The sequence below is a fragment of the Camelus ferus genome, chromosome 9 (assembly GCF_009834535.1).
Source record: "Camelus ferus isolate YT-003-E chromosome 9, BCGSAC_Cfer_1.0, whole genome shotgun sequence".
NCBI classification, from domain to species: domain Eukaryota; kingdom Metazoa; phylum Chordata; class Mammalia; order Artiodactyla; family Camelidae; genus Camelus; species Camelus ferus.
The window spans coordinates 71,905,202-71,933,141 of NC_045704.1; the positions used below are offsets into that span (position 1 = coordinate 71,905,202).

The window sequence follows — 27,940 nt, forward strand, 5'->3', positions numbered from 1 at the left end:
AAATGGAGGTAACTAGTCAACTCCTTTTCAAGGCCTTTGCTGTAAGGGGAGCAGTGTGACTGCCTGGCAACACGGAGGGCTCCCTTTGAGGTTTGTGGTCACGAATTTAAAGTGAAAACAACCAGCACAGTTGTATGTTTTTTTCTAGTCTTTTTCGGCTGCTTGACAAAAGGTATGGAATAGGCAGAGAGTTGGGTTTAAAAGGTTTGGAGTTTTGTCGGGTGAGTACTAACAGAGTGAGAAAGCAGCAAGGCAGGGATTACAGTCGTGGGAAATTAAGATTTAAAGGCAATAACAGAGTCTGAAGAAGAAAAGAAAAGTGATAGATTAGTGGATTGCAGTTCTGGGAGAAGTGCTGGAGTGGAGGGATTGAGGGAAGAAATCCAGAAGTAGGAAGGTTGTGAGATACTTGAAACTGAAATTCTAAGATCTAAGGCTTGATCATACGGGTGGACGCAGGAAAGCATCATCATATAGAGGCGTCAGATGGATGGTCCACGTGGATATTTAAACTAAGAGTAATGAAAAAGCTGGAAGTGGGAAGAGAATAAGCCTGTTGCTAAACTCTTCAGTGACTGCGGGGGAGCTATCAAGAATTGTATCACTAGTAATTAGGCTGGGCAGAGGGCGGAATAATGGGGTGGCATGGCCTTAAAGGAGCTGTTTGAGGGGAGGCAGGAGGAACAACAGTAGTGAGAAGCAAGGGGCGCATTTCCCTCACCACCAGCCCCAGCGGTACAGGGGGTGTGAGCGGGGAAACAGTACCCTTAACTGCGCTGTTTGGAAAAGTGTCCTCAGACGACAGCCCGTTTTCAGGTAGAGCATGAACATGCTATGGCTATTCAGGGGAGAGGCTGAAGATTTAATGAAAATTGCATATTTAAAAGTAGGGGTTTTTTTAAATTATGGGAATAATTATGTTGATACAGAAACTTGGTAAAATATAAAAAAGGGTAAGAAAAAAATTATCCATAGTTCCACCAGCCAAGGGAACCATGTCAATATTCTTAAGGATTTGACATTTTTCTTTTATTCTGAGCCTCTGCTTATCTGTATTATGTATACAAAATTAATTTCTGAGTAGGAAAAAAAGTTTTTAGCTTTTTCTGATAGTAAATACGGTATCAGATAGGAAACTTGGGAAATGATGAGAAGTATAAAGAAATCAAGAAAGATCGGTGAGGATCACAACAGCCAGAGGTCACATTACCACTTTCACAGTATTTCTTTACGGTCATTTTTAGGCCTTTTTTTCTCCCCCATTATTGAGTTTCTACTACATGCGATGATTATTAAGCTTGGTCAGTTGTAGAGCATTCAGAAGTTCTAGATGAGAGATAATAGAACAGTTACTGTTTTAAGTTAATAATTTTGGGGATGATTTATTAGATAGCATGGTCTTAATGCACGAAACAGGGCAACAGGTAAGAATGAGTCATTATTATAAAGAGTCCATATCTAACGTATATATTTCTCTTTACATGTATCATGAGGAAAACATACATATATATATAAAATCTCCCTGAATGTTAATTGGATGTCTCTGGGTGATGTAATTTTTACATTAGGCTTCTTTCCTAAATTCTGTAAGGTAAGTCAGCAATTCTGATTTTGCCTTAAAAAAAGCATATTATATACATATTATATATATATATATATTATATATATATATAATATTTTTTAATGGAGGGCAATTAAAAAAAAACAAGGTCACTCTAAAGTACAAAATAAAGACATTCGAGTTCAGTCTATTTTTTTTGTTAAGAAAGCAAACTCAATTTACTTAAGTATTCACATGATAATGAAATATTTGCAGAGAGATTAACTTTGAGATGTTTTTCAGACTGATTAAGAGTTTGCCTAATTAGCCAAAGCTGATTTTAGGAGATCAATGAAAACTTTTAAGGACTCAACAGACTGGAGTATAGAGAAGTAATTTTCCTTACCGTTAATTTTTATATATATTTGCATTTCACTAAAAACAATAGAAATGATGGAACTCTTTACATGTTCTCTAGATCTAAATGTGCCTCAGTTGAGAACATGCCGTGGAAATAGATGTGTATCCTTTCTAGGCTGCCCAGTGTTGCATTGTCACTTTCAAGTTAATGATTTCCTAGAAAAAGACATTTTGTCTCCCATGATTTTCTAACATAAGCAAAGGGTGATATAAACTTGTGGGTGAAACTGAATTAAACTGAGATGAATTTTGTTTCCCAATGAAAAGCAGGAGATTGAGTATATTAGTGAGAGTATAATTTTTTTATTATCTGAAAATACAGGGGATTTCAGTGTGATTTTGCTTCCTTTTCCCCACTTGTAAGCTGAATCAGAGTGGAAAGTGGATTCATAACTTAGAGTACAGAAATCTGAACCATTGGTTATAGCTTTGAATTGCACTGAGCTTTAAAAGTGATGCCATTTACATAGCTCTGTTGCTTGATTTTTGATTCACTTAAATCAAAGGGGTACCTGTGCATGATGGGAAAAAATACATAAACAGGATGTAGAAATAAGTTTTGTTACTGGTGTGGTATTTCTGAAGCCTTGCTGGAGGTTTTTTTTCTTTCTTTCTTTCTTTTTTTTTTTAATCCGTTTACTACAGCTCACAAGTTACCATCCTGTGGCACTTTCTACCTTTCACTGTAATCATTTGTAAATACAAAGAAAAACTTTTTTTTTAAATTGTCTTTTCATTAGGGGCAAAAGTTTTTCAAATAATATATTTATTTCTTATAATAATGAAGAAAAAATAGGTCAACCTTTAGGAGCAAACTAATTAACAGGCTTTAAAAATGACAGGCAGTGGTCATAAATTGAGGTGTGAAATGGAAAGAATATGCAGTAATGAAACAAATTACAAACTTGAAATTCTAAATCATAGGTGATAATCATTGTTCATGAATACAGGATTTGGATTAAATACTGATTTTGATAAATCTTGTTGATTTTGTCATTAAATAGATAATTATTTATAGCCTGTATTAAGTCAAAAAGGCATTTTTTAAACAAAAAACTACCATATATCCAAATAGTTATATATATGAAAAATTACGGATTTTTTTTCAAAAATGTTTTTGGGTGTTGCCTAACAATTTCCTTTGTGGTTTGTCTTTCAAGTAGTTGTAATTTATGAACTATACTTTTGGTGACTAAGATAAAGGTAAACAGTTTGTCAAGATTTTAAGTTGGTGTTTGTATCCATATTGTCGAATTGAACATATGGGAACATTATTGGATAGTAATTGTATTTTTAATTCATATGTAAAACCATCATAGTTAGTAAGAGCATATATAAATACTGATTAGTCTAACAGCCTTTCTCAGCCAGCGTTCTGGGAGAGAATACCCTAATGCCCTAATGCATCCATTTGTATGTAATTATTAACTCCACCTATGCATCTAGGAAAGTAATGGCTATGTACTATACTTGGGGGAATTGAGAAATAGTCATTCAAATCACTTTGTATATTCAGTGGTTCAGAAGAAGAACCACAGTTAAGAAAGGTGAGCAGACAGTCTTAGAGATATTAGAAGGAACAGAGCAAGTGCAATAATGTATTAGTGATCATAAGCCAATAACATTAGATAAGAGAAGGCATTTGAGGCTTAAAAATTGGAAAGAAGAGATTTTTCTTTTATGTTAAATATATGATTTTATTTCTTCAAACCCCCCTAAGCATCAATGGAAAAAGTATGACAGATAATTTAGTAAAGTTACAGATACAAAATTGATGTCCAGAATTAGTCCTCCTTATATATATGCAAAATCCAGTTGAATGATACAATTAAAGAGAAGACACTTTTTCAGTAGCAATAATAGACAATCTAGAGATAAAATATGTAACACTTACAATAGGAGGAAAAATTTAAATACTTCTAAGAAATCCCAAAGTAGACTCACACAGCCTTTTTGTCAATTATGATGTTTTTTGAAGAATCAACATCATATCGTAGGGGAGGATATAGCTCAGTGATAGAGTATGTGCTTAGCATGCATGAGGTCCTGGGTTCAATTCCCAGTAATAAAAATTACTAATATAGTAATAATAATAATAATAATAATAATAATAATAATAATAATAATAATAATAATAATAAATTTAATAGACAAAGAAAATTTAAAAAGTGGTAGGTTAGAAAAAGAATCAACATCATAAACATGTTAACCCTTATGTTTATTTATAAATTTAAACTATTATAATAAAAATACCAACAGTTTTTTTTTTTTCCTAGAGACAGGGTAGTAAAAGTTGATTTTAAAGTTTTTAAGGAAAAACAAGCAGGAAGGGTAGCCAAGAAAATATTGGAAAAGAAGATATAAAGTGTAAAACCTTTATAATCAAAATAGTGAGATGCCTGAAAAAGCAAACAGCCTAATGGAGCAGAATAGAAATTCCAGAAATAGATTTATATACAAATAGAAATACTGTAGGGATAAAGGTGGCATTCTGAATCAGTGGAGAAAACCTGGGCTTTCTAATAACTGGATAACCATGTGGAGAAAGATAAATTTGGAACTGTAATTCATACTGTGTACCTGGATAAACTCCAAATGGATTGGAACTCTAAAAGTAAAGCATCAACCCATGCTAATACTAGGAGAAAGCATGTCTGAATTATTCTACCACACGAGAACATTAGAGGAACAGCTATGGCTCAAAACCTAGAATCAGTAATGAGAGAAAAGATTGATGAATTAAGTTACATTAAAAGAAAAAAAGTTACAAAAAAGGAAAAAAGCACCGTAAGGGAAGTCAAAAAGCATAATAAAATGGGATAAGTGTTTGCCACTTAGGTCATGAAGGGCTAACTTCCCTAATATAGGGAAATAAAAGTTAAATTTAAAAACTGAAAGCCTGATAGAAGAATAGGCAAAAGTGTAGGTTCATTTAATTCAGAGGAAAAGAAATACAGATGACTTTTAAACTTGTAAAAGTAGTTAAGCCTCACTCATTAAAAAAAAGAAAAAAAAGAAATACAAATTAAAACTACATTGTAACACCTTACTTCTCACCAGTTAAGTGGATAAATATCCAAAAATTTGCATAATCTTTTGGCCAGGCTATAGGTAAAATAAATACTCTCTTATATTACTAATAAAAGTGAGAATGGTTCTGTCTCTGGAGAGAACTTTGACATCTAGCATAATTAAATGTGTATTTACCTTTGATTAAGCAATCCCACTTCTAGGAACGTATCCTAAAGATAAACTGGAAAAAATATGGAAAGATATATTTTAAAGCCATTGGTTGTGGCTTATTTGTTTGGGCCAAAGATTGGAACACAAATGTACATCAGTAAGAGAATTCAATGCAGCCCTAAATAAAATGGATAAAGGGGGACGAGGAAGTGACATCAGGAAGATGGCAGAATAGGAAGCTCTAAACGCTCTTTCTTCCACAGAGACAGAGACTGACAGAATACTTCTGCGAGAAATCCAGAAACTAGTTAAAAGTTTCTTGCACACCATCCACATGGAAGCTTGACTGGAAATTAATGACACTCCCTATTTAAATTGTAGACGCTCCTACCCGCCATGCCTGAACGTGCTGGGCTTGTAGGAGGAAACCCCCAACTCCCACCTTATTCCCTGGGGAGGGAAAGGAGTTTAACACTTCCAACTGAATTTTAGTGTGGGGGCTGCTTGAGAGATTTGTCTTGCTTGTGTTCAAATATTGACAAAAACAGGTGCTGGGTTGGGTATCCCTGAGAACAGACATCAGTTCTGCATTACGGCCTGTAGTACCACAGACAGACACTAGGTGGAACCCTAAGCCTGGTTTACTACAGTTCCAGAAAGCAGCAATATTGCGGTTAGACACCAGGGGGAGCTCCTGAGTAGAAGCGAGCAAACGTTTTCAAACTGATGTATGCAAAGCTGAGAGGACACATACCAAGAAAAGGGTTGAGAGTCGCCTGAATCTCCACCCAGGCTCTGTAGAGAAAGTCCTGCCAGCATGAAGCCAGACCACAAAGTCTGGAGAGTTTGCTGATTCTTCAGATGCTGAAATCTCAACAGCAACAAATAAGACATACAAAGAAAGAGCCAACCGTGGAAACAATTAGATATCCAGAAACAAAACTTTTAAAAAAGGAGACATATGAATTAACAGATAAAGAATTAAAAATTACCATCATAAGGATGCCCAACTAATTAAAAGAAAGCATAGATAGATACTAAACAAAATCAGGAAAATGGTACATGAACAAAGCGGGAATATCATCAAAGAGGGAGAAACTACAGAAGAGCCAAACAGAAGAACAATAACTGAATTGAAAATGTTACTGGAGGGACTCCACAGCAGATGTGACCAGGCAGAAGAAAGAATCAGTGAACTCTGAAGGCAGGACTTCACAAAATTATTGAGGCAGGGGAGCAAAAGAGAAAAAAGAAGAAGAAAAATGAGCAGAATCTGAGGGATTTATGGACAAGCCAAACAACATATGCAGTCCCAGAAGGTAAAGTAATAGAGAAAGAGGCAGAATGCCTATTTAAAGAAACAATGGCCCAAACTTCCCAAATCCGAGAAGAAAGATGGATATACAAATTCAAGAAACTTAACACAAAGTCAGAGTCTTGAAAGCAGCAAAAGAAAAGCAACTTGTCACATGCAATGATAACCACGGAGAAACTTTCTATAGCATATACACAAAGGGAAATGGAAAGGAAATCAACACATGTCACTACAAAAAAAAATCAATGAAACATGAAGGAAGACAGCAAGAGAGGAACAAAGGGAAAAGAAAGACGAAAAAGCTGCAAGACAGAAAACTGAACAAAAATGGCAATAGTAAGTCCTTCCATGCCAGTAATTACTTTATATGTAAAGGTTTTAAACATACCAATTCAAAGACAGACTAGCTGAATGGATTTAAAAAAAAATTCATCTTCATTCTGCCTACAAGAAATTCACTTTAGATGTTAGGACTCACAGACTGAAAGAGAAAGGGTAGAAAAAGATACTTCATACAACAGAAGCCTGGGAGAGCAGTGGTGGCCATACTTATATCAGCAAAATAGACTTTAAGATAAAAACTGTCACAGGAGACAAAGAAAAACATTATATAAGGATAAAAGGGCCAATTCACTGGGTAGATATAACAAATTATAAATATATATGCTGCTAACATGAGAGCAGTCAAATATGTGAAGCAAACATTGATGAAAGGGAAGGGAGAAACAGCAACACAGTAATAGGAGAAGATTTCAATACCCTACCTTAGAGCAACCATCAGTCGTTAGAGGCTCAGTAAGGAAAGAGAAGACTTGAACACTATAGATTCTCTATGCCTAACCCAACAATACACATGGAACATTCTCTCAGAAAGATGATGTGTTATATCACAAAAGAGGTTCTAACAAAGTTTAGAATGTTGAAATTATACTAAATATTTTCTCTGACCACGATGGGCTGAAACTGGAATTCAGTAGCAAAAGGAAAACATGAAAATCCAAAACTATGTGAAAATTAAACAACATACTCTTTAATAGCCAATGAGTCAAAGAAGAAATCACCAGAGAATTTAGAAAATATCTGGAAACAAATGAAAACAAAAACACAACATACCAAAATGTATGGAATTCACCCTAGCAGTACTAAGAGGAAAGTTCATAGCAATAAATTTGTATGTTAAAAAAAAAAAAAAGATCTCAAGTCAACAACCTAACCTTAAGGAACTCGAAAACTCAAGGAACTAGAAAAAGAAGAACAAACAAAACTCAAAGTCAGCAGAAATAAGGAAATTATAAAGGTTGGAGCAGAGATAAATGAAACAGAGACTAGAAAAACAATAGAAAAAAAATCAAGAAAACCTAGAATTGGTTTTTTGAAAAGATCAACAAAATTGACAAAACTTTCCTAGACCAACTAAAAAAAGAGAAATAAGAAATGAAAGAGAAGACGTTAAAACTGGTATCACAGAAATAAAAAATTTTAGGAGACTACTATGAACAATTATATGCCAACAAATTGGAAAAGCTAGAAGAAATTGATAAATTTTAGAAACCTACAGCCTACGGAGGTTAAATCATGAAGAAAATTTTAAAAGTCTGAACAAATCTGTAACTAGTGAGGAGACTGAAGCAGTAATCAAAAACTTCTCCACAAAGAAAAGCCCAGGATCAGATGGTTTCATTGGTGAATTCTACCAAATATTTAAAGAAGAATTAGCACTAGTCCTTTTCAAACTCTACCAAAGAATTGAAGAGGAGAGGAGACTCCCAAACTCATGAGGCCAGCATTACCCTGATACCAAAACTAGACAAGGACACAACAGGAGAAGAAAACTATAGACCAATATCCCTGATGAATATTGATTTAAAAGTCCTAAGCAAAACATTAGGCAAACCAAATTCAGCAGCACATTAAAAACATCATACATCATGTCCAGGGGAGACTTATACTTGGAATGTAAGGATGGTTCAACATAGGAGAATCACTCAGTATTATACACTACATGAAGAAAAGACTGTCATCTCAATCAGTGCAGAAAAGTGACAAAATTCAACACTCTTTCATGATAAAAGCACTCAACAAACCAAGAATAGAAGGAAACTACCTCAGTGTAATAAATGCCATATATGAAAACCCACACCTGGGGAAAGACTGAAAGCTTTTCCTCTAAAATTAAGGACAAGGCAAGGATGCCCAATTTTACCACTACTGTTTGCCATATACTGAAGTTCTAGCCAGAGCAGACAAGGAAAAGAAATTAAAGACATGCTAATTGGCAAAGAATTACAATATCTCTGCTCACACATGACATGATCTCATATGTAGAAGACCCTGAAGATTACACACACACAAACTGTTGGAACTAATACAATAATTCAGCTAAGTTGCAGAATACAAAATCAACACTCAAAAACTTGGTTGCATTCCTATACACTAACAGTAACCAATCAGAAAAAGAAATTTTAGAAACAATCCCATTTACTATAGCATCAAAAAAGTTAAAATACTTAAGAATAAACTCCACCAAGGAGGTGAAAGATGTGTACACTGAAAACTATAAAACATAGCTAAAAAAAATCAAAGAAAATATAAATAAATGGAAAGACAGCTCATGCTCGTGGATCAGAAGGCTTAAATATTGTTAAAATGTGTAAGCTGCCCAAAGTGATCTATAGATTCAATGCAATCCCTACCAAAATCCCAATGGCATTTTTTTTCAGAAAGAGAAAAAAAATCCTAAAACAGATATGGAATATGAGAGACCATGAATAGCCAAAACAATCTTAAAAAGAAGAGCAAAGTTGGAGGCCTCACACTCTCTGACTTCAAAGCATACTACAAAGCACCAGTAATTAGGATGGTGTGGTCCTGACATAGTCACAGATATACAGAACAGTGGAACCGAATAGAGAGCCCAGAAATAAACCTTTGCATACATGTAGCCAAATGATTGTTGACAATGGTGCCTAGACTACACAGTGAGGGAAAAGCAAATGGTTTGGGGAAAACTGGATATCCACATGCAAAAGAAGAAAAGAAAAACTGAAGTTGGTTGCTTACCTTACACCATGTAAAAAATTAACTCAAAATGGATTAAAGACTTTAAATGTATGATCAAAAACTATTAAACTCCTAGATAAAAACATAGGAGAAAGTTTCAGGGTACTGGTTTTGGGAATGATTTCTTGGATATAAACCAAAAAAGACAGGCAACAAAATAAAAAATAAACAAATTGAACTTTACCAAACTTAAGAACTTCTGCTCATCAGAAGACATAATCAGCAGAGTGCAATGTAATCTATGGAACTGGAGCAAATAATTGCAAATCATACATTTTGTAGGAGATTAATATTCAGAATATATAAGGAAGATTTACAACTCAAGAACAGCAATAACAACAATAACAAAAAACCAAATAACCAAATTTAAAAATAGGCAACAGATTTTAATAGACATTTCCCCCCCCAAAAAAAAAATATATATATATGTAAGTATGTATATATGCAACTGGTCATTAAGCACATGAAAAGATGCTCAACGTTAATCACTAAGGAAATGTAAATCAAAATGACAAGACATCACCTCACAGCCGTCAGAATGTCCACTATCAAAAGAATAGATAATAAGTGTTGGCAAGGATGCAAGGATGTGGAGAATCTGGAACCTTTGTGCACTGTTAGTGGTAATGTAAAATGGTGCAGCCATTATGAAAAATAGTATTGGTGTTTCTCAAAAAGAGGGAAATAGAGTTACCATATATGATCTAGCAATTCCACTTCTGGATACATACCCAAAAGAACTCAGATCCATGTTCCGAAGAGATATTCATGTACACATGTTCATTGCAGCATTATTCACAATAGCCAAGAGGTGGGAGTAACCCAGGTGTCCACTGACAGATGGATAAAGGAGCTGTGGTGTCTACATCCAATGCAATGTTATGCACCCTTTAAAAAGAAGGAAATTCTGTCGCATACTACAATATTGATAAACCTTGGGGACATTATGCTAAGCTAAATAAGCCAATCTCCAAAGAGCAAATATTGTATGAGTCCACTCTTATGGAATATATAAAGTAGTCAAAATTATAGAAACAGAAAGTAGAAAGTAGTTGCCAAGTGGTTGCTGGGGGAGGCAGTTCGTGTTTAATGGCTGTAGTGTTTCAGTGTTGCAACATGGAAAAGTCCTAGAGACTTTTGCACAACAGTGTTACTTAACACTACTGAAATAAACATTTTAAAATGGTTAGGATGATAAATTTAGAGTTACATGTTTTTTACTGTAATAATTTTTTTAAAAAATAAGGAAGATCTCTATATGGTAATGTGCATTATTTTCAAGATACATTGTTAAGGAAACAAAATGGCACCTGGTATGCAGCACATGATACATAGGAGTGTAGCACACGAGGGGGAAAAGGAGTGCTGTTACCTGTTCTGTTAGGAGAAGAGATACACACATAGTCTGCGTGTTTTCTGGTAATTTCAAAAAGAAACAAAGAATAAACAAAAACAAATACAATAAATGACCTCTAGGCAGAGTAGAAGGAAGGGATTAGAAGTGAGACTTTGAATATGTATATAGTATTTTTACATACATAAAATACATATATTAGTATACTTTTGACTTTAGAATCATCAATATTTTTAGACTTAAAAAATGAAAGTATTTTTAGATGTGGGTAGCAGATTGAGTTTTTTCAGTGTTTAATTTTACTTCCTGCCGAAAGAATATATATTATTCCCTTTAGGTTATTTATTTTTAATGTTCGTTGTTGATTTGTGTGTAATTAATGTGAAATTCTCCACCACTAGGTATAACCTGCATTTAAATTACTCTGTTCTCTTGCTTAATTAATCCTTTGAAAACAAGACTTCTACTCCTACCTCAGCAACTAAGTATTTTAATCAAGTCAGCATTAATGTAGCAATTAGAAACCTACTTTGAGATGTTCACTAAAAATATACTATCACAGTGATATTTTAAGTTTAGTTTGGGTAAACAATTAAATAAGAGTACTTTTTCCCTTTGCTTTTCATTTTCTGTTAGGTTTGCGTCTCACAAACTTGTGTCTTTGGAAGTTATCGTTGAGGATGTGCGTCAGGGGTTTGCTTTTGTTCAACTTTTGACTATACCAGTCAGGTCTCAGATGACAGAAAACCTTCATACTGTTATTGCTGTTCATCTTTTCCTGAGCTTTTAAATTTCTTTTTGTGGTCCATGCCTCCTATATACTTTGAAGACCAGCTTCTCCTAAAGCCAGAATTCTCCTTTAGGCAAAGGTGCTTTGGGAGCACTAGCAAAGCCACCTTCGTGTTGACTTCATTGGACAAAATTTGCAGAGCAGTTAAGAGCATTTACTATGGTGCAGAATTACCTGGGTTTGAATCTGGTTTTTTTCCATTTAGCTGTGTGCCCTGGGCAAGTCACTTAGCCCCGGTTTTTCATCTTTAAAGTGAGAATGATAGCAATACCCACCTCATAATTTGCTACATGTAGATTAGATGGGTTAAGATGTATCAAGCCTAGAAAAGACCTGCCACTTGGCAAGTATTGTATAAGTGTTAATCGCTTAAATTAAAACTTGATAGACACAGTTTACCTCAGATTCCTAACGGTCTTGTTGACCCTAGATATTGATCAGCACTCTGGTCCCATTCCTCTTGGATTTTTCTTGCTGACCTTTAAGTCTTTTTGTTCTGAGCTGAAATTTGTGATCACTGAAGCCACCTAGTGATAATTAATTTGATTTTGATAGTATTAACAAATACACCTTGCCACTTCATCTGGTTTTTCTAAATAAACTTTTCTTCGTTGTCTTGTTTCTTCACTTCTATACTTTTTTAAAATGCAGCTATCTTTCAAGAGCTTCATCTGTCTTTGTCCATCTTAGCCTCGCCACTGCTTCCAGCTGCTTCCAGAGGTAGTGGGGAGGTTCCTCCAAGTCTCATCTTTTCAACACAAATGTTACCATATTTAATGAGAATGATAAAAAGATTTATTCCAATCTTGTATATCTTGTGGAGCTCTTTGCCCTCTGACTTACTTGATTCCATTGTCTCTTCCCATTTCCCTCCCTCTTGACTGGATGTTATCATGAATTCTCATTCATTTTTCTTATTTATTTGCACCTTTGTTCCTCATGGATACATAATAGATAACTTAGTAATTTTTTTTACTTATATTGTTGGTATGATTTTAGTTTCTTATTCATGAGAATATTCTTATTCATAGACATGAAGAGCCTTGGTTAAGATGATAAATTACTCATGAAAAACTGGGAACGCTGATTGCTCCTGCCTAAGTCTATTTCTTTCTCACCTGTACTTGAATAGAAGATAAGATACTTTTGCTTCTATTTATTAGAGAATCTTTTTGGGGAATGACTAAATTGGGGGCTCTTTACTGTTTTGTTATTTGGCTATTATTGTGAGGGATTGAAAGTCGTGTCAAACAAGGGCCGTTCTACATTTTAATAATCTTCCACTGGTGTTTGAAATTTTAAACTAGATTATACATTCAGCAGAGATGTGCCAAGTATTTATTATATTCTTTGGACTGTGCTGAGCACTGGGAATAAAAAGAATTTAACATGGTCTCTGACTCCAGAGGACTGAATCCTGACGAGACACTGCAGTGTAGGGCAGAGAGCTTCAGCCTCGGAGTTACCACTCCCAGCTCTGCCTCTTACCAGTGTGTTATAAAGAACAGGTCGTCTTAATCTCTAAATGATCTTTATAATCTTGTCTACATCTGCGATTCCAACATTTTCTTAAAGTTAGTTAAGGTTGTTATAAGGATCCAATTGGAAAAAAAAATTATTAAAGTACTTTTAAAACTATTACATGTGGTCTACACAAAGATGTTACTAATTATTTACTAATTGGACATTATTGACTAATGCTTTTAGTCCAAAGACCAGATGCCTTAAGTGTTATAACTAGGTTCCAGAAGTTTAAGGAAAAGGGTGACCTTTTCGTAACTGGCTTCAAATTCTAGGGGTATACTAGGGTATCTGTTATCTCCTTATTGAGTAAAACAGGTTCTCTGTAAATATGCATTGATTTAAACCGTAGGCTTCAGAAACTCAGTATAATTATAAAGTAAATCACAGTCCTTGTGGTTTGGGATTATCTATTCTATATTAGGCTTATGAAATTCTGAGTTAATAGGTAATTGTTTCTTACTATGGAATAATTGTATTTGTGTAAATACGACTGAACATTTACAGCTTGCCATATGACCACCATGTCTAAATGTAGAATACATTACTTTTGGGGGTCAATTTTCTTTGACTTTTTTGTCCACTAAACATCTTCGAGTATCTGACATACGCTAGGCCTGCAGATTTATGGGTTCTTTTAAGAAGTACAGCTGTCGTTGTGTTTGTAGGTTTTTAAAACCACTGCTATTATGCAGGAGGACTTAGTCAATAAGCCAGTTCAAAAGAGTTGAATCAGTAATTGTGTTTTAGTTATTATTAATAGATATTTGTTCTCAGATCTAAATAATAGTTTCAGATCTCTGAATTTTTTTATTGTTAAGCATTATGATTCTCACTAGTGTGATGGTTCTTCAGAAGTTTTCATAAGGTATGCCCTTTGGTTTGTTTAAAATTATTGCTAAATAGTTTTATTTACTGTTGAAATGGTGAGACTGACTCAAAGCTGCTTTTGAAGTAAGATTTAAATGTGTTTTTATTTACAAAGTTACTGGCAATAAAGAATAATAACTACTCTAGCTTTTTTAGTCTGCAAGCATTTAAGCTTTCACATTAATTTTATGCTTCTGATTATATGATTATAAATTTGATTTACCTTCAGCTTTTGAGGAATGAAACTATTACCATGTTTTACTGGTAAACTCATGTACCTAATAACTCATTCTTTTTATGTATGCCAGGAGAATACTACTGCATTGTTAAAGCTAGAATTGAGTTAGTCAACCAGAAGTGAACCTCTAATTGTTTCCAAATGCTTACTTTTGGGGTTTGGATGTAGCTCTAAGTATTAGCTCAGTCAGGAATTTGCTAAGTTTGTCTTTTTCCCCATATCCTTTCATTATGGCTAGATAGATCCACGCTAAAATCTGTTTTATGATTCCCTAGTATGATAGTTAATCAGAAAAACATGGACACAAAGTCCTGAGCTAAACACAATTTTAAAAGGCAAAAATATAGTTTCTATAGGTTTCTTTTACATTTTTATAACCTTCTTTTACATTATTATAGAAATTGACCTTCATTCTAAATTGCTTATCACGTAATTTAGCAAGCACCTTTTCCTCCCCACCCCAGTTTCATGATCTGGTTATGGCTCCTACAGCTAAAATTCTTAACAACATTTTAAAATTCTTACTGGAGAAAATTGGTGTGATACTTCCATGTGCTCTGGTGAAATGCTTGCTGCTGTTAAATGTAAACATTTACGTACCTAAGCCGGCAACCATTCCACATTGTCTAATATTATCTAAATCAGTCAAAACCTCAGTCATTTCCTCCTATCAGTTATATCTTTTATTTATTTTAAAGTAAGTGCTTGCTTCTAATGTTATTTTTATTAAAACATTTATCTACATTATGGTTCTTGAGTGTTAAAGTGAGTGATCTCTGAGAGTAAGTTGTCAGCATACTAATTAAAAAAAAATGCACCAAAAGTTCATGGGAAATGAAAATGGATACCTGCTGAATGTACAGTTGTTGTTTTGAATTCGCATGTGCTTTCTTACAAATGGTGGGTCCTAGATAAGTTTGTTGCCTGATTTCCATCGACTTCTACAGGCTTTTTCAGTGGTTTTGAATTCCTCTGAAGGGAGGTATTGTGTATTATTTACCCTGTTATTTCTGGGGCCTCGCAGTGCCCGGCTTGTGGTCGGTGTACAGTGTGTGCTTGTTGACTTGAACTTTGGCGTCAGAAGACCTGCTCTTACCACTCTGGCTCTCCCATTCACTAGCTGTGTCCTTAGGCAAGTTACTTCGGTGCAGTGGGCCTCCATTTCCACAACTCTAGAGTAAGGTTCTATCTGGTTCTAGAAAACTTGATGCCAGCAAAGCATAGAGTAGTGCTTAATGATTGCTAACCCCCCGTTAGTAATGGGTTAAATTGGTTTGCCAAGCCTGTCTGTTTGGTGATGCTGTCGTGTGTTATTGTTGTTTTAGTATATAAAAGCTCACTTATATTTTCTTTCATTTCCAAATATATTCTCTCTCTAGTAGTATTCCTTGTGGCTTGACCAGTTTTTCCTTACTGAATGATAATAAATTAATGAAATTGCTTAGATATTTCATCCATTCCCTCATTTTATAGATGAAAAAACTGATGCTCTGGAAGGTTGTGCTATTCATCTGAAGCTACTTAATGGCATAATTAGAACCCAAGTCTCATGATTTCCATTTGAATGATTTTCCACCTCACTTATCTCCAGGCATTAGTAGTAGTATCTTGAGATGAAGATTGGAGAAAAAAATGATCAAAATAGCTAAATTTAGTAGGCATGTGGGAAAAAATACTTTTTCTTATTCTCAGTTGTTCTAGGGGAACCACTTTGTGCCTCATTTTCTGAGAAGAACAATAAGGGAAGTAGGAAAACATAAAGATTGTAAATTAGGTTTATAAAAACATTCAGTGACTGACCCTGTCTTTTTCCTGAGACATGAGGATGGAGAGAGGAAATAAAAACCTCGTAATGGTTGATGTGTGCCTTATTATTCTATCATGATGCTTTTCTTTGGCTTTTTTGTAAACCCAGGGAGACCTCACCTTTTCAATAATAGCACGGTAGTTAGAAACAGACAGTAATCTTCAGGTTAGATGCCGGAATAAACAATGTTCTTTCCCCGTCAAAATCCTTAACTCCACTTCCCGGTTGCTTTCCATCCATCCTTCCTCCAGCCTTACTCTAGGTGTCGCAGAGAGGACATTTCATACAGTTTGGAGGACAGTTTAGAATCAGGAAATAAACCCTAAAAGGGGTGACACTTGAAATTTTCAAGAAGGAATGGAAGCCAGACTAAAGGGCAGTTTAGGGACAGCTCTAGGCAGAGGCTACAGCATGAGCCACAGCATGGAGGAGCAGAGAGCGGAAAGGAAAGCGCAAGTGTGTTTATGTCTCACGGAGCTCAAAGTGTGGAGCAAGAACGACAGGAGGCGAAGCTGGGGGGCAGATCAAGACGGACGCCGTGTGCAAGAGCTTACACTTGAGCCCCAAGGCAGTAGGGAGCTTTTAATGGATTTTTCTTACTGAGGAAGAGATAGAGTTAGGTATTGATTTTAGTTAGATTAGTCTAGTAGCTCTTTTAGAATGGTTATATTAGTTATCTATAGATGCATAACAAGTTACACAAAAACCTGGTAGCTGAAATAATACACGTTATTATCTTTGTCTTGGTTCAGGAACCTGGGCATGGCTAACTGGGCTCTCTGACTCAGGCTCTCTCAAGGTCACAGTCAAGGTGTCAGCCAGGGCTACAGTCATTCCAAGGCTCATCTGGGGAGAATCCACTTCCAAGCTCACTGAAGCAGCTGTCGACAGTACTGAGTTTCTTCTGGGCTGTGGGACTCTCAGTTCCTCTCCACAGGACAGCTCACAACGTGGCAGCTGTGAGCCAGCAAGTGAGAGGGCGACAGAGCAGGGTGAGCGGGATGGAAGCCAGAGTCGTTGAAGATAGAAGTGACATTCGTCACCCTTACCCTGTTTTATTCATTAGAAGCAGGTCACTAGGTCCGGCCCACACTCAAGGAGTTGGGGTTACACAAGAGCAGGAATGCTAGGGAGGCAGGGGTCACTGAGATCCATCTGCGAAGCTGCCTGTCACAGTGGACTTAAGGAAGTAAGACAAGAGACAAAGGAACCACTTAGGAGGCTATTATAATAATGCAAGTGAAGATGTGGGGGATTATTGTAGACATAACGTAATAGAATGAAGGGGAGGGGATGGAGTCAGGAAATACTCAGAATGTTAAACCATGAGCACTTGGTGATTTGGAGCATGAGGGTTGTAAAGGAGAAGAAGCAATTAAGGGTGGCCTCTTAATTATTCTTGCTGCACAAATCACTGTTTGACTGAAGAATATTTTCATTTGAATGTGACTTAAACTCCTGCCCACCTTGAGCTTTTATATTCATTACTGCCATCCCTTCCACACTTTACGTTTTCTAAGCTTGCCCTTGGTGTCACTTCACTGTGTCTTCACTACATCCAGTCAGACGCTGTTTTCTCAGCATCTCTCAGTACTGTTCCTGTTTTTACCCTCCTTGTCAAGGCATTTATCACTGTACACAAGGTATGGGAACAGTCTACCAATTCCTTCCCTGTGGCCTTTCCTTTCTTTAATCTAGATTCTAAAACATCTAACATTCACATACCTATCATTCATTTAACCAGCAAGTATTTACTGTGGGCCTGCTTGGTGACCAGCGCTCTTCTAGGCCTCCTTGGGGATATGAGAACGAGCAAGGCGAGCATCGCCCTCTCCTCTGAGTCCTCACTGGGATCTTTCCTTTCCATCTGTCCGAAATACCACTCAGCCTTTAGGGTTCACTTCAACTTCTACCTTCCTTAGAAGGTGTGTGTGTGTGTATATCTTTCTCCTACAGCTCTGATCAAGAGGGGCTTTATTTTGGAAATTCTGAGATTCTACAGGTCTAAGAGAAAAGCACTGGCATAAGCTATTAAGTGTAATGAAGCTGTTCCTGACCTCCCGTCTCAGTCTGCTGCAAACCATAGCACACCGCCGTACCCCTGGCTCACTGCGCTCCCCTGCAGAACTTTTTAAAAATGCAGGTGCCTCAGGCTTCCCTCAAAGATTCTCATTCAATATGTCAGAAAAGAAAACAAACAAGACTCCAAGGTGAATTTGATGTGTAGCTAGTTTATAAAACTACTGTATTAAAGTCACCCTCACCATTACACCATTAATTGCTTTGTGTGCATTTAATCATCCGAATAGCCTAAAGCAGTAATTTCCACATACCAGTTGAGGACCAGCTACCTCAGTTCACATAGTCTTCTGGGCCCTGTCCCTAGAGGTGCTGGTTCACTAGCTCTGTGGTTATGACCAGGCTCCTATATATTGTTTAACAATCAAAGAAGACTGATAAATCATCGGTTTGCAAAAATACTGAATGAATGAAATATTGGACTTAATATACCAGGTTAATTTTTTTTTGTATTTTCTTTAACAGTGCTGTTCAGATAAATGCATGTAAATATTTGATAAATGTTAAGGACCTGTTGGCCATGATATGCTTTATAGATTATCCTGGAAGATTCTAGCTATTTGAAGTCATACTTTAAATGACAGTTGAGCAATTGCTGGGTTTAGATTTTTAGATGCTCCCATACTATTCAGCAGTATAAGGTTAGTGTTTCATGCGTTGATACATTTTATCTACTTTAGATAATAATTTACCACATGAAAAATTTAGAACAGTGATTGGATCTTTTTCCTCACATGATTCTAGTAAATATTTATTATAGTCTACTGTCGGGGGGTGTACTTGTACTTGAAGGACAGGATCCTCAGAATGTGGCTTTAATAAGTTTGTTGTCTTTTTTCTCTTTAGTGTTATTCCTCTTTTAAGAGAATCTGTTGGGATATTAATGCAGAGAACTCCTCCTTTTTTGGAAAATACTCTGCCTCAGTGCTATCAGAGGGTAAGTTTCAAAGCTTCCAAACCATTGGGTTTTAGCTGTTTCCAAGCTGTTAGGGGTTTTAACTTTTACAAATATGGGTAGCATGTGTGTATAATTTAGTATTTCTTCCAGGATTGAGTGCTGACCATGAATGCCATTTATACAAACCAGAATAAAAGCATTGGAAAATATTGAGCTTCACTAAAGAAAATGTGTAGAAATTTTCCTCATCTAGAAATCAAGCAACTCTTTTAAAATATAACTATGAATAGCAGATACTATAAGCATTTATTCAACATATATTTTTTGAGCTCTCCCTTTATGCCATGTATTCTTCTAAGGTACTAGGGATGTAGTGGTAAACAGGATAGACAGCGTCTCTGTTCTCAGAGAACTTACAGCCTGGTGGGGAAACAGGCACTAAACAATAAGTCAATAAATAAGAAAATACCAGCGATGATTGCTATAATAGAAGTAAAACAAAGTGATGCGGTAGACTTGGATGGCTACATCGCATTTATTGAGGAAGTCATATTTAAGGAAATTTAAATCTTGTTGACAAGAAGGAGCTCGACATATGAAAATCTTGGCGAAGAGTGTCCAGGCAAGGAAAATGCTAATGCAGAAAGTTCTATGGCTGGAACTAATTTAGTGTGTTTGAAAAACAGGGGGGAAAGTCATTGTGGCTGAAGCATAATAAATGAAGGGAAGAGTGGCTGGAAAAGTTGGAGAGGGCGGCAGCGGCCAGATCACATAGCGGTTTTAGCCCTACTCGGTTTAGATTTAATTCTCATTCAGTGGGAAGCATTAGAAAGCTTTTAGCAGGGAGAGTGTCATAAAATTTAAGTTTGTAAAAGTTTAGCCTGCTTGCTATTAGAGAATAAGTTCTAGGGAGAATGAAAGCAAAGAAAACCAGATAAGAGGCTATTGTCATCTAAGTGGAAAATTCTTGACTTGGACTGTAGTGGGAGCAGTGAAGATGGAGCTAAGTACAGGTTTTGGCTGTGTTTTTGGGGGTGGGTGATACAGGAAAGGGGAGAAGAAGTATTAACTTGTAGCTGGGCGGATGCTAATACCATTTGTTGAGACTGATGCAGGTTCAAGGGTGGAAGATTCTCCCAAATCAGGAGTTCTATTCTGAATATGTAAAAATTTTAATGCCTTCTATACTTCTAGGGGAATTGTCAGTTGAGTAGCTGGATATGCAAATCTGACATTTTAGGGACAGATTAGGACTAGAAGGAGTTTTGAGTCATCAGTGTATGAATAGCATTTAAAACATTAGGATTGTATGAGGTTACTTTGGGAGAATTAAACCCGATTCTTTAGCTGAACTTTCAACTCCAGATTTAGAGCACAGATGGGGAAGCCAGGAAAGGGAACTGGAAAACTCAGAAGGAGCTGAAGGAGTTGAAGAAGGAGGAAGTAATCAACTGTGCCAAATATCTCTGTGAGGCAATTAAGGTAGAAACAGAGAAGTGATCATTGACTGGCATCTTGCACGTCATTAATGGCCTTGATAAGAGCACTTTCAGTAGGGTTTGGAGAAAACATGATTTGAATAGATTAAGGAGGAAATGAATTGGGGAAGTCAAGATAGTGTTTATAGACAATCCTTTTAAGAAGTGTTGTTGTTAAAGGGAACAACGAAATGAGCTAATAGCTTGGCTATGGGTATAGTGAGGGGTGAGGATATTTGTTTTTAAAATAAAGTATTTTAGAACAACATCCCATAGAACTTTCCCCAATAATGGAAATGTTTAATAATCTACATTATCCAGTAGGTGAGTCACAAGGAACATGGCTATTGAGTATCCCAAGTGTGGCTAGTGCACAAGTTTTTAGATTTCATTTCATTCTCATGCATTTAGCCACATGTGTCTAGTGACTTCTGTATTGCACAGCACGGTTCTGGAACATGTTTGTTACTGAAGGAAACAGTCCAACTGAGAGGAAGAAATTGATGATGTGGTAGTGAAGGAGGCTTCGTATTGAAGCAATGAAGTTCTCGAGAAGGTGAAAAAGGATGGAACCCAAAGCACTATGGAGGAATTAATTGTAGATAGGAACCAGGAGTGTTGTATCCCCTGAGGGAAGGCAGAAGGTGTGACGTGGATGAGGGCTGACTGGTGGATTTGGTGGTGCAGGATAAGGGACTGTCTGCGTGCTTCTATTTTCTCCGTGATTTATAAGGCAGTGTAATCATGCAGAGAAATAGGAGACCAGGCGGAAAGGGAGAAGGTGTAGAATAGTTTTTTTTGAGATAGGGAAGGTAAGGTGCTGCCCATCTGACATTTGTGGTTATGATTTTGAGGTAGGACAGCATAATTGTGGAAGAGAAAGGGGCAATTTACTGAATGCCGACTATAAGCTGGTCCTTATACTAAATGATTTGCATATTTGTTCTCTGTTCTTCACATTAACCATACAGGGTAAGTTTCATTTTTCTTTCCCTAGGAAAACTGAGTAAAATTGAGGCTCAGAGAATTTAAGTAACTCATCTAAGGTCACAGATGCTGGCAGCTGAATCAGGGCTCTAGTCCGTGTCACTCTGACTGCAAAGCTCATGCTCTTTCTGTGTATCACGCTGTCGGAGGAGGAAGAGCAACAGTGGATTTTCGTCTGTCACTACCCTCTCCCCGCATGTTTTACCTGGAGGGAAGTTAAAGCCAGTTTCTGTGGGAATCCTTCCTAGCCTGTACTGGACGGCTAGTTCTGTGGAGGTAGAAGAAGCCTCTTCAGTCAGGTGGCTGTTTCACCAACAGCACACCATTCTGTAAGGATGCTATTCAGAGAAATGTGGAGGGGTATCAAGTTCAAGCCACTTCATGAATTTGCGTGCCATTTCCGCCCAAGGGCCACGCGAATCACCTCCATGTCATTGCAATTTTACTGTATGTGCTGCCAAAGCAAACACCAAAATTGAGTTTTTACTTATTTTATACACATATATATACTACTTACTGAGCACTTACTTGGGCCAAGCACTGTCTTAGGTACTGAGGACACAAAACATAAATATCAAAAATAAGTCTGTACCCTTTTGAACTTGAGTTCTGCTGGAGGAGACAGGCAATAAACAATATAAATAACATAAATGAATAATGTAGTGTGTGATGTTATGTGCTGAAACATAAAACAGAGAAGTGTAAAAATTAAAAAAAAAAAACTGTAATTTTAGATAGGGTAACAGCAGAAGGGCTTCCTGACAAGATGGCATTTAAGTAAAGACCCAAATAAACTAGACCATGCAGAAATCTGGAAGGAAGGACCCTTCAGGCAGAGGGAAAAGCAAATATCCTGAGACAGGAATGTGCCTGACTTTTCAGCCACTGTAGCTAAAGAACAGGGAGCAAGGGGAGGAGTGGCAGGAGAGGAGGTAAACAAGATACATAACGAGGTGCTGCATGACATGGGTCCACGTAAGTCATTGTGAGAGCATGGTTTTTGTTCAGAGTGAGAAGGGAATGCACTGGAGGATTTTGAACAGAGGAGTGAAAGCATCTGACCTAAAGTAACAGGCTCTCATTTGGGCTACTGTTTTGAGGATAGATGAAGAGGTGCAAGGCTAGAAACAGACCATGTAATAAGATATTATAATAATCTAAACCAGAGATAACGCTGGCTTCCACTAAGCTGATAGCAGTGAAGATGGTGAGAAGTGTTTGGATTCCACTCAGTTGTAATCCTTTGTGTACTCATATATTGATACATTCATATGGTATTCCCTTTTATGGTTTTTAAAATCTTTGTTGTTTGTAGTTGTTCTCATTTTTCATTTTGTACTTTAATTTTGTAATTTAATTTGTTTAATTGCATGTTCTTTTCTTTCTTTCTTTTTTTTTTTTTTTTTTTCACCTCTGTCAGAGTTTATCTTGCCAGTGGTTCTCAACCTAAGGCTGTAGAAAATTGAAGGAGCCATTGGAAGAACTTAGAGCTATCCCTCCCTTTTTTGTTGTCACATGAGTTGGGGAAGGGTATATGTTGGCATTTATTTCCCTGGGTCCTGTGGTTTGCAACAGTGGTACACTGAATAATTGTGCTGTCCAAAATACGGTGCCATTATGAAACACTGACTCCTCCAGCTCGTTAATCTTTTCAAAGAACTAGTTTTTTGATATTGTGGATTCTGTCATTTCTAAATCTCTGGATCATTGATTTCTGTCCTTTATTTCCTTCTTTTTTATTTCTTTGAGTTGACTTTGTTCTTTTCCTGGTTTCTTAGCTCATTTGTGTTTATATTTGTCCTCTGATCGGTGTTACAGTTGACCCTTGAACAACACAAGTTTGACCTGCACATTCTACTTATACATGGGTTGTTTTGTTTTGTTTTGTTTTTTCCAGTGGTAAATACCACAGTACTACATGATCCACGGTTGGCTGAATCCTTGGATTTTCAGCTGAGGGGAGGGTTGGCATCCCCACCCCCTGCGTTGTTCCTGGGATCAACCGTATTTGAAAATGTAAATGTCCCTTAGGCACCCTCTCAGCTGTGCCCTGCAGGTTTTGGTACATGTTCATTTATATTTCCCAAACACATTTATATTTACCAGCACATAATAAGTATTCAGTAGGCATTTGTTAATCAATTCAAATCCCCACCCCCGCCCGCTTTCTTTCCCTAGAGGATGGGATCCGTCCGTGATTTGATGTTACACTTATGCTTGATTTGATGTGAATATCTGCTCTTTAATATTTTAGGTGCAGCAGTTGCAAGGAGTTTACAGTTTACAAGAGCAGCACTTCTGGACCTTGTGTTCTGACGTGTATGTTGGCACCTTGAAATTACTAGTGGCACCCGATGCTGATGCTAGATGGATTTTAAGCCAAACGCATAATATTTTCACTCAGGTATGACTTCTTTACTAACTTCTTTTAAGGGTCTTGGCATTTACTGTATCTACTAGTTTTAAAAATATTTGCTATTTAACATATAAAATATATATCTATGTTACACTATGAAATAAGCATAAAAGTTTTTTTTCAACCACAGAGTCAAATCTGGGAGATCCTTATTTTAGTTAATACTCTTAATGAAGTTGGTCCTGTTTACTCATCCTTGTACTGATTTGAGCTCCTTTAAGAAAAATAGATTCTCCTCTACTGTACATTCCTCATAAGACACATTATATGCTGTTTGAAGCTAGGAATTCTAAAATAGCATTTAGAATAAGAATAATGCCTTGTCTGTGGCTTTAGCTGAAAACAAACTATGTTCACATTTTTTTTGATAGCAAGCCATAGCTACTTCTGTGTGATTTAATAGCTTAATATGCTGTTGAGTTTCTCTTAATACTATATGCGGAACCATGAATTAGTGAGTGCATGCCTGCAACCAAATTATATCAATTAATGTTTATGCCCTCATGAGTTGACATAGCCAGTGACTGATAAAGTAAAAACAATTTCTATGTAATTCTGTATATACTGGGAGAATAAGAATGTCATGTCAGGAATATCCGAGGACACAGAGAAAGACCACAAATTCTTTTTTCGGTCTGATTTGCCGGAAATATTTGGCAAGAACATCTAGATGCCAGCACTGTTGCCAAAATTATCTGACACATACATCTAATGAGGAAACTGATTCCATGCCTTAAAAGTCTGTGCTTAGAAACTGACCTGTGCCTCCTGATGTGACGCAGTGGGAAGTACACAGCATGACCTGTGTGGTACTCTTGCCAGAAATGGTTAACGTAGATCCTGTCACTAGTAAACAACCAGACAAACCCAGCTTGTGGGCTGTTAGCCTGGATTCTTAAAAAGTGTCCATGTCATGAAAGGAAAACAAGAAACAATGGGGGATTCTTCTAGTTAGAAGAAACAGTTAAATGCAGCGTGTGATCCTTGATTGGATCTTGGATTGGGGAAAAACAGCCACAAAGGAAATTATTGGGTAATCAGGAATTTTGAAAATGGACTACATAATAGTTCATATAATTGGATAGGTGTTAAACTTCTTGGGTGTGGTGATGGTACTGCGGTCATGGAAGAAAGCTCTTATTCTTAGGGGATACATGCTGAAGGATTGCGTGTCCAAGTAGCAGGATGTCTAATTTTCAAATGTTTCAGCAAAAGTAGAAAGATTACAGATAAATACACACATAGAGAAATAAAGCAAATGTGGCAAAATGTTAACCAGTGGCTTATATGGGTGATGGCTAGAGAGGTATTTATTGTGCTATTCCTTTGACTTTAAATCTTTTCAAAATAAAAGTTAAAAAAATAAAAATTTTGGTAGCTCCTCATTGCTACCAGGATAAAGCCCAAACTTTCTCGCATGACCCGATGAACCGTTCAAGCCTCTCTCCTGCTATTAGTCACTGCCATGGACTTCATATGCCAGCCCCACCGGACTATTTACTTTTCTGTAAATATTATTTACTGTAATAAATTAAATACTATAAATATTATTATTAACAAAAATGCTCCTCTAATGTAAAGGTCCAGTTCAGTTGTTACTTTCTCTCTAGAGCCTTAAAGACCCTTCTAAGCATCATAGAGAGAGAAAGAGAGTTTAAATCCAAGACCTAAGCGGAAATTAATCTCCTCTAATAAAGAGAAATGTATGGTTATATTCCTTTGGAATAATTACTGGAAAGAATCTTACAATATAGGCAACAGTGAGACATAATTTACTCCAAAACAATATACTGGTACCACTTATTTATTCTAGACTTTTAAGAACTAAGTCATTTCTTAACAGACACTATAAGAAGTCTAAACCATTATGAGTTTCATAATGAAGCATGCAAACCGCCACAATGTGTCTGAATCCTTCTCACGTGTCCTCTGTTTTTCAGAGGTAAAAAGGAGAGCATGGCTAGCAATTCCCTTGCTTTTCACTGCATTTCTGGATAATTTTTCTCTCCCTTAACTTCGATTTTCCCCTGTTTAACACCATGTCCTTCCACCCTCACGGTGTGAGCTTCTGTTCACCTCTAGGACACCTCATACTGTCCTAAGACTTTGGCCCTTAGTCATAATTTTCCCTCTGAAGAGGAATGCAGTTTTTAGGTTTAGAAATGTGCAAGCAGCTGCGTGCTTAGAACTGCTGAAGTTGTAATTGAGGTAGGTGGAGGGAGCTTCTGGTAACCTTAGAAATCTTGGCTTTTAAAATGGCTGAAGTTGAAAGTTTATTCAGCTGCCTCTTTGGTTTTGGAAACTGGTATTTGGGGTTTGAAAATTTTAAGCCCTAAAAACATTTTAAGCCTTTTTATCAGCTAAGGTCAAGCCAGCTTTCTTTCATTCCTTGCAGAGACCAGGGACTTCTCGGCTTGCCGTGAAAGTGGTTCAGCACAGTTTTCATAGCAGGGAGAGGGGAGTCACCCTTCCAGTGACTTAAATTCCATACGTTTAATGATTGTAAAGTTGTTTTGTGATAGTTGTTCTAGTTCTGACATATGCAAAATTGAACATTTTAAATTAATTCTCCTTCCCTGCTTATACCCAAGTCATGCATGTTGATTGTGCTATGAGTAGATCCTAGGACTTGCAGTAACATTTCAGTTTAGGAAATGAAGCTTAAAATTTGTGTATATTTTTTAAAATTCTAAATTACATCTTAATCATAGATTTTACTTATCAAAAGTAATAAAACTGAAATTGCTCCCTTTTTGAGAAAAAAATTACACTAATGCTGTAAGTATATTTCTTGTAGAAAGATTTGAAATACTGGTGGCTTTAGTTCCAAAAGACCAAAAGAAGGATTTTTCTCAATATCAAGTTATATTTTATGGTTCTCTGACATTTTAAAGTATTTTTCTCATAGCTGGTCTTAAATTAGAATTTAAATGACTTTGGTTAAAAAGTTGTTTTTGTTAAAATGTATGTGGAGATAACTTTAAACTGAAAAGATTAACAAAGATTGGGAATGTAACTTTTTATTTTGATTGTAAAACTACAAGCTTTGCTACTATTCTGGAACTGTATATTAGGCATGTCTTTTTATTCTCATTTTCCATAGTTATCACTTAATCATTAATGGCTAGAGCAGTTGGCTTGCTATCACGGATACAGGGCCATACGAGTGAATTGGTACAAGTCCCTTCAGTACTTAGATTACTTTGCGATGATTAGTTAAGCGATAATCCAGTTTTCAAACTGCAAGGTTTTTGTTGGTGTAGAAAAAGTTCTCTTCTGCCTTTCACCCCTTGCACTGGCTTTTTAGAAATGATTTATCATGTGAGAATTGATGAAATAGAAAACGTGTTATTTATGTTTAATATATGATCAGGAAAAGAGCGTGGGATACTGGCTTAGGAAGGCAGTTTATCATTTTGTATTTCTTGTTTTAAACTGGCTAATGTCATCTGCTAATTTTTTTGATACACTTTTGTTAGAAATAATGTTGGAAGAAAAATCTAGAATATGCTTGGGGTTCTTTACCCTCCACAAAGTGCAAAAGACAGTCAAGCCGATGCATATTATTTACTTTCCGATAGAACTTCTACCTTGATGTCTTCTATTTTTTCTCCTCTTCTGCCTGTTTCTGTTATTATGCCTGTTAAGTCCTAAGCCCCCAGCTTCCTGCTTCAGCTTTTTGTGCTCTGTTCTCTAGCCTCAAAATAGAAGTTAACACTGATACGCAGGAAGGAACCAAAGCCTCCTCACAGGTCCAAATGGGAGCCCCCCAAGCTTCAGAAACTTCCACCTGCACTGCTCTCTTGCGTTCGTAATCCCGTCCCGCCTCCGACCACAGACCTCACCCAGCCTGGCCACGTCTGCTGGGGGTGAGCGCGGGGAGCCGGAGACGCGCGCTCCCCTGTCCCGGTGGCTAGCTACTGTCCCGCCTTTTCCTTTTTCTTTCCTGTTTGTAGAGGAGGTTTAATCTTTTAGAAGTATTGG

General features: G+C 36.6%; 1 protein-coding gene across 3 annotated transcripts in view; it reads left to right on the plus strand.

Annotated features, from left to right (window-relative positions):
• Positions 1-27,940, plus strand: part of SLC30A7 (solute carrier family 30 member 7) — an 83,613-nt gene that overhangs the window by 34,595 nt on the left and 21,078 nt on the right. For all 3 annotated transcript variants that reach the window (XM_032487203.1, XM_032487204.1, XM_006190947.3), the window contains 2 exons: positions 19,024-19,114; positions 23,795-23,944. In XM_032487203.1, the coding sequence (XP_032343094.1) occupies positions 19,024-19,114; positions 23,795-23,944 (241 nt within the window). The remainder of the gene's footprint in view (positions 1-19,023; positions 19,115-23,794; positions 23,945-27,940) is intronic.